General features: G+C 61.4%; 2 protein-coding genes across 2 annotated transcripts in view; both read right to left on the minus strand.

Annotated features, from left to right (window-relative positions):
- The window catches only part of PAXX (PAXX non-homologous end joining factor), a 1,502-nt gene extending 1,279 nt beyond the window's left edge, over window positions 1–223 (minus strand). Inside the window, exon 1 of the mRNA XM_077771022.1 lies at window positions 44–223. Within this exon, the coding sequence (XP_077627148.1) occupies window positions 44–165 (122 nt within the window). The 5' untranslated portion in view covers window positions 166–223. The remainder of the gene's footprint in view (window positions 1–43) is intronic.
- A 3,125-nt stretch (window positions 224–3,348) lies between these two features.
- The window catches only part of LCNL1 (lipocalin like 1), a 5,191-nt gene continuing 1,739 nt past the window's right edge, over window positions 3,349–6,800 (minus strand). Inside the window, exons 4-7 of the mRNA XM_077771004.1 lie at window positions 6,488–6,683; window positions 6,044–6,345; window positions 5,520–5,653; window positions 3,349–3,456 (exon numbers count right to left, since the gene is read on the minus strand). Coding sequence (XP_077627130.1) covers window positions 3,349–3,456; window positions 5,520–5,653; window positions 6,044–6,345; window positions 6,488–6,683 — 740 coding nt within the window. The remainder of the gene's footprint in view (window positions 3,457–5,519; window positions 5,654–6,043; window positions 6,346–6,487; window positions 6,684–6,800) is intronic.

The raw sequence follows: 6,800 nt of genomic DNA on the forward strand, positions 1-6,800 counted from the left end.
CAGACCTGGGGGCGCCCCCAGCGCCCCGGCCCTCGCCACTCACTAGAGGTTGAAGCCGCCGCAGCCTCCGACCTCGCTTCCCTCCCCCTCGCAGTAGCACACGAAGCGCGGGGGCCCAGGGCCCGGCGGCAGCGTGCAGAGAGGCGGCGACAGCGGCGGCACCATGACACCGCGGCCCCGCAGGAACGTCACCCGGGCGAGCGCGGCCGCGAGCCCAGAGCGCCTGCGCGGGAGGACGGTTCNGGGTTTCCTGCCCCGCCGCTTCGCCCCCTGCTGGTCCCCCCGGCCTCGTCCTGCCTCCCGCACCTGCTGTCGCCCTTCGCGAGGCTTCCCACGTGGTCTTCGGACCCCGAACCGCCAGCAGGTCAGGACGCGAACGTGGGTCGAGTGTGGCGGCCAGTGCGGGAGGCCGTCGCTCACTCCCCGCCCCCTGCGCCGCCCGGTGCCCTAGGCCTTGAGCACTTTGCCTAACGGACAAGGTCTCTGGTCGCGGGAGCTTGTGAATCTAATGGCTTCGACAGACAATAAAGGAAACCTCGGGNCCCCGGGACTCGAGGGACGGTGGTGCGCGCCAGGACGCGGGGCCCGGGCAGCGGGGCGCCCGCCGAGGCCACCGAACGGCTCTGCTCAAGGCTTCGCCAGAGGGCCGGGGTGGCCACAGGGCGGCGGCGGCGGCGGGGAGGGCAGATGCTGGGTGTGCAGGCGGTGCCGGTGTTACCCTCCGCTGCCCAAGCCCAGTCTGGCCCTCCCTTCGGAGCCTCTGTCCCCTTCTGACCCTCGTGCTTCCTTCAGGTCTTCAGTCAAGGCCGGCTCCTCAGGGAGGCCTTCCCCAGTCGCCTGACATGAAGTGTCGACAGCCCGCTCACTACCTCCGGTCCTCTCCTGTTTGCTTTCCAGACCTGTCACTAGATAAAGTACCTTCTGGCCACTAACTGGCAGCCCCTGAGACAGACCCAGCCGCCCCGCCTCCTGCGTTTCTGCCCCGGCGCGGGTCCCAGGGACTAACTTCCTTCCAGCCAGGACTCTCGTGATGGGCTGTCCCTTCTTTCTCCTTGACTCGCTCCCATGACATGTGGCCCAGGACCAGGCCTGGCAACAACTAGTGAAGGGGCTGCCATGCAGACCCCCTCCTGGGGGTCTAGTGAAGGGGTCCTGGCTGCGCCGTCTGGGGAGAACACAGCCCTGGCTTGTGGCTTGACCTTGGCCTTGTGCAAAGTCTCGGGCCGGAGGCCCCGGATCACCCGGGACCAGAATCCTGACCCTCAGACCCTGGGGGATAATACATGCTGGTTGTGTCCAGCCTGGGAATTTGGGGGTACTCTGTTATCAGCAGGAGGTAACTAGTGCATTTGTTCATCCTGTTTACTGCGTGTTCCCCCCAGAAGTCCGTAGGGGAGCGACTTTACATCTGTTTCACTTGCAGTGTCTTCAGTACGTAAACACTGCATTCAGTAGATATTGTGAATGAAGGGATGCAGAGTGGGGGGCTGCTGGAGGGCTTAAGCAGGGGCAGGGTGGGGAGGGACACAACTGATTTATTTGCAGGTGGAGGAGTGCCAGGAGGAGAAGTCGCTGTGGCTGCAGGGGTGGAGGTGGGGGGCGCACGGAGAGTAGCAGAGGGCTTCTGAGTTCTTCAGGACGGAGCTGACGGAGGAGGGGGTGGTGGTGCTCAGAGTGGGGGCGGGCAGAGGTGAGGTGAGGGGGGGAGGGATCGCAGGTGCCCCTACCTGTGAGTAGTGTGGGCATGGCCTTCCCCAAGGCGGCTGGGCTGAGGCAGGTTGGGGGGAGCCCGGGGCCACTCCTTTGCCGTAGGAACTCCGTGGTGTGTCTGGGTGTCCGACGGGGACGCTGGAGGAGGCCCGGAGCCATCTCCTGAGCTCAGAAGTCGAGAAAGCTCCTGGTGAGGTTAAGGCGGGTTTGCACCGTCTCTTGCCGTCAGGTGACGACCGATATCCACCCCCACTCAGTTATTTCTGCTTGAGCCCTGACCCCCAAGGCACCTTGTTGATCAGTATCGGGAGGGACCTGTCCCCTTATTCCGGCCCCGGTCTGATGACTGCACTTGTGAAGGAACCTGTTGTGGGAACTTCTTCTTTTGTGATTCTGGGAACAGACATCGTGTCTCCGGCAGGTCCTGTTTCCCTCCATACTTCCCTTGAGCTGTGAACAGGCTAATGACCCTCACTCAGAAAAGATTGACCTTTACATGTACAATCATGTTTCTACGGTTGCTTTAGTCCAAGAGGTTCATACAGCTCAACATGTAAATCAACTAACCAAAAATGTGTCTCATGCCCTAGCTATTCAAGAAATCATAGACAAAAAGCTAGACACAAAGGTACATGCACTCGAAGAGGCTATTCTATGTGTTAGAAATGAGCTAAACTCTTTAAAAAATTTTTTTAAACGTTTTATTTATTTCTGAAAGAGAGACAGTGTGAGCAGGGGAGGGTCAGAGAGAGAGGGAGACACAGACTCTGAAACAGGCTCAAGGCTCTGAGCTGGCAGTCAGCACAGAGCCCGACGCGGGGCTCGAACCCACAGACATGAGATCATGACCTGAACTGAAGTTGGACGCTTAGCCGACTGAGCCACCCGGGCGCCCCTAAACTCTTTAAAGGTATGATTGGCTCTCTGGTGCCATAAGGAATATAACTGGACAATTAAGTGTTGCCTGGAGACAAAGAGCCTGACTTAGAGAGAAGGAACAGATCAGGGCAGAACATAAGTACCACGTACACTTTGCTAACTGGTGATGGGTGGCAGCCCGTTCCCTAAGGCCTACGTTCCACAAACCCCTTCCCTTCCCCTGGCAGCTGTGATGCGGATGGATACGAGCATCTACAACTTAACCTATGACTTAATCTTTGCATTATTAAAATGTGTATGTTATCATGTTTTTCACGAAGAACACCCTGTTATTTTCTTAGTTATTCAACCGCACTATAATTGGGGCAGTTGTGCAAGAATCCTTCTGTAAAACCTGTTTCTTTACATTTTCCAAAGCATTTTATCACAGAGAACTATCCATTGTAAAAATTCCAGTTTCTGATGCCATGTTAACGTTTGACTTATAAATAAAGACACCAAAATCGACAGGGCAGAGATGCCTGCCTGGAGAATCTTTCTCGGGGCTCTCACTCTCTCTCGCCGACACCGTCCATCCTTCAGGGACCCCTGGACAGGCCGAAGTGGGCCGCCTGCAGAGGAAGGTCAGGTGTGGCCATGTAAGTGTGGGGTCACCAGCCCCCAGGACCCCTTTAAACATTCCTTCCCCCGGGCACAGTGCTGGGGGCCGGGGAGAATTTTCCAGGGAGAGTGTGGCAGGCTCAACAGTGTGCCCTAAAGCTACTGGAAACTGTCAGTGGCAGCTTGTGTGGGGGTTTTGCCCATGTGGTTACAGATCTTGAGAGGGGGGAGATTTTCCGGGAGGATCCAAACGCTGTCACAGACATCCTGAGAGCGGGGCGGAGGGAGGTTTCACAGAGGGAACACTCTAGAGCCCTCTGGAGGGAGCCAGCCCTGCCGCCCGTGGTTTCTGCCCAGGGGAATGCAGTTTGGACTTCGGGGCTCCAGAACCGTGAGGAGGTAAATGTTATGTTTTAAGCCACCAAGTCTGTGATCGTTTGCTGTAGCGGCCGCAGGAAGCCGGTACAAGACCTGACCCGAGGAGTTCCAAAACGTGGTAAGAAAACCAAAGATCTAAGTTTTTAAAAATGACACAAAGGTCTAGAAAATGTAACCTGTCAGCCCATCTTCAGCATCTCAGCCCTCAAGCAGGGAGCAATCTTAGTAATCTTATTTAATGCGGGTGTGGGTGCTGTGACTATCTGGGCACCAGGGAGGTGGGGCCTCAAACCCGGGGAAGGGAAGGGGCCCTGGAGGGAATGGGGGGCAGGCACAGGGGGAAAGGGCAGCCTCTTGCCCCAGGGCTTGCAGGGCTGCAGCGTGAGAGCTGGGCAGAGGTGCAGGGGCACAGAGGAGGAGCGGCTAGCGAGGCCAGAGGGCAGCCCGGGCTAGGGCCCCGAGGAGGGACCCCACAGGCTGGTATTTGAGGAGAAGACTTGAGAGGAGCAGGGCCAGCTGGCCAGGCAGAGCTGGGGGAGGGACCCTCCAGGCGGGGCAGCCCTGCTCTGAGGCTGCACGGGACCGGCCCGTTCGGGGTGGTCAGAAGCAAAGACGGGAGGTGATGGGGTCGGAGGAGGGCGGATCAGGGAGGGGCCTTGCGGCCAGCTAAGGATTTCGGCCTTTCCCGTCCGGGAGACGGGACGCCCTGGGGGCGATTGGGAGCCCGGGGAGGAATGAGCTGAGCCAGCCCCGGGGATTCCACGGCCTCTGGGCGGGAGCTGGCTGAGGACTGCCCCCGTGTGGTCTGAGCGGGGTGGTGCCGGACGACGTGAGCCCCGGGCGGATATGCGGGTGCCCGGGACCCAGCCCTTCTGGGTTCCTGAGGGGCCCTGTGGGGCTGCCCCACCCCGGAAGGGAGCCCCCCTCCCCGGAAAAGGTGTCCATAAGGCCACGAGGGGCAATCTGCATCTCCCCACGCCGGTCCTTCCCGGGGGACCTGCGAGGGGAAGAGCGGGCGAGGCAGGGCTCCCGGGGCCTGGTGGCCAGGCTTCCTGCACCACCTGCCAGGGGAGCGCGTCCCCATGTCTCCTTGTGGCTGCTGTGACACCCTTCGCCCTTTCTTCTCTCGGTCCACGTGGAAGCCCAATGACGATCACAACCCCTCCGTCTGCTGACTTATCACTTGGAGCTCAGACAGTGTCTTTCAGCGGATGCTCCCTAGGTGGGCAGACGGCACCTTCCCGAGTGTCGAGAGGGTGGGAGGGTGAGCTCGCACGTCACGCATGTGGGAGAGGGCTGGCTCTCCGGGCCGTCACCCACACTCGTCCCCGTCCCCAGGGCTTGACTTCCAGGCTGCTGTCAGGCTGGGGGCGGGGAAGGGGGTGGGAAGACCGTGTCCACAGGTGGAACAGAGGTTGGCATGTGGGCCGGGGCAGCCCAGGTGCCCAGGTGCTGAGTGCAGGTGTGGAGGGGCTGTCTGGGGCCCCCAGGGAGTGACCTTCCAGCCCAGAAGGGCCCCAATCAAGGCAGCAAATCTGGCAGGACAGGGCTACGTTTTTAATTAAAAATGAACAACCAGGGGTGCCTGGGGTGGCTCAGCTGGGTAAGCGTGGGACTCTCAGTTTCCGCCCAGGTCCTGATCTCACGATGAGATCGGGGCGGAGATGGGTTCTGCACTGACAGTGCGGAGCCTGCTTGGGATTCTGTTTCTCTCCCCTCTCTCTGCCCCTCCCCTGCTTGCACTCTCTCTCAAAATAAGTAACTGAACTAAAAAAAAAAAAAAAAAAGAACAGCGAAATTATCCTACCTCGACCCAAAGGCGGGACAGTGTGTTGCATACGTTCCTCCCTGCCCTGCACCCCCACTTTCCTCTGACTCTGGGTGGGGCGTGAACTGTGGACATGACGGAGTGGAGGTCAGGGGAGAAGTGGGGGATGGAGGGACCCGGATACCTGCTCTGTGCCGTGGAAGGAAGGACCCCAGAGACCTAGGAGGTCCCCTGTGTCATGGGAGCTCTGGGCGGCCACCTGGGTCTGGGCTGCTGAGCAAGCAGTGACTGCCGCCCCCAGGCCTGGTGCCCTGGTGCCTGGGGAGGGGGAGCGAGNATGGAAGGAAGGACCCCAGAGACCTAGGAGGTCCCCTGTGTCACGGGAGCTCTGGGCGGCCGCCTGGGTCTGGGCTGCTGAGCAAGCAGTGACTGCCGCCCCCAGGCCTGGTGCCCTGGTGCCTGGGGAGGGGGAGCGAGTGGCGGGAAAGCTCTGGTGACACCCTCATCAGTCTGGATAAGTTCCTCCCGGGGCCAAGCACCTGCCCAGCCCTGCAGAGCTCGGCTCGGCCTCGCAAGGGGTCCCACCTGTGCCCGGAAACCACCGTGGAGAGTCAAGAAATGCACAGCCAAGGGCTTTAGGACATTATTTATTGTGCTGGGGGAGGGGGGCGGAGAGAAGCGGTGTGCTCCGGGGCCAAGGGCCCGTACGGCGTGGCCCCCCCACGGGCACTCCTGGGCTGGACCCTTCCTGCAAACACAGGGACAGGTGTCGTGGGGCCAGCACCCTCTTCTTGCCCCCGCCTGCCCTCCCTGGGCCCAGCCCCATGGCCCCTCTGTCCCTGCCCACTGCTGCCTGCTGTCCCTCCGGCTCCCGGCGGGAGGACCCCCACAGTGCAGCCTTCTGGCTAAGAGGGGTCCCCTGGGTCGGCAAGGCACGGGGCCCGCATGCCTGGGGACTGGGTCCGGGCCAGCCCAAGCACTCACCTAGGAGAAGGCGCCAGCACACTGGTCTGTGGGAGAGAGTGGGGCGTGAGGAAGCAGCCAGTCGCCCCTTCCCCAAGGGTGCAGGCCCCCAGCAGTCCCTGAAGGGTCAAGCCTCCCTGCCTGCGACCCCCCACCCCCCGAGGCCACATGCCAGGGCACTGTCCCAACCTCTGGTGCTGGGTCCACATCTGGGGGGGTGAGCTTTGGAGTCTGGGGTCTCCTGCCCCCTGCAGTCCTGAGCCAGCATGGGGACGGCACTCACCTGACTTGGGCAGCAGGGCGCCCTGGCTGGGGTTCAGGCCCACTTGCGGTGCCAGCTGCTGCATCTTCTGGGCACCTTCGGGAAACAGCTCCGGGGCGCGGGCTGAGGGCAGGGAGCGTTGTGAGCGGAAGGGGGCAGGGTTGGGAGGAGGGCGGTGGAGGGCAGGGAGAGGGAGGGAGGCACAGGGAGGAGGCACCAGGAGGGGGGGGGGTCCGGACC

The sequence above is a fragment of the Crocuta crocuta genome, unplaced genomic scaffold (assembly GCF_008692635.1).
Source record: "Crocuta crocuta isolate KB4526 unplaced genomic scaffold, BGI_CrCroc_1.0 scaffold2720, whole genome shotgun sequence".
NCBI lineage: Eukaryota > Metazoa > Chordata > Mammalia > Carnivora > Hyaenidae > Crocuta > Crocuta crocuta.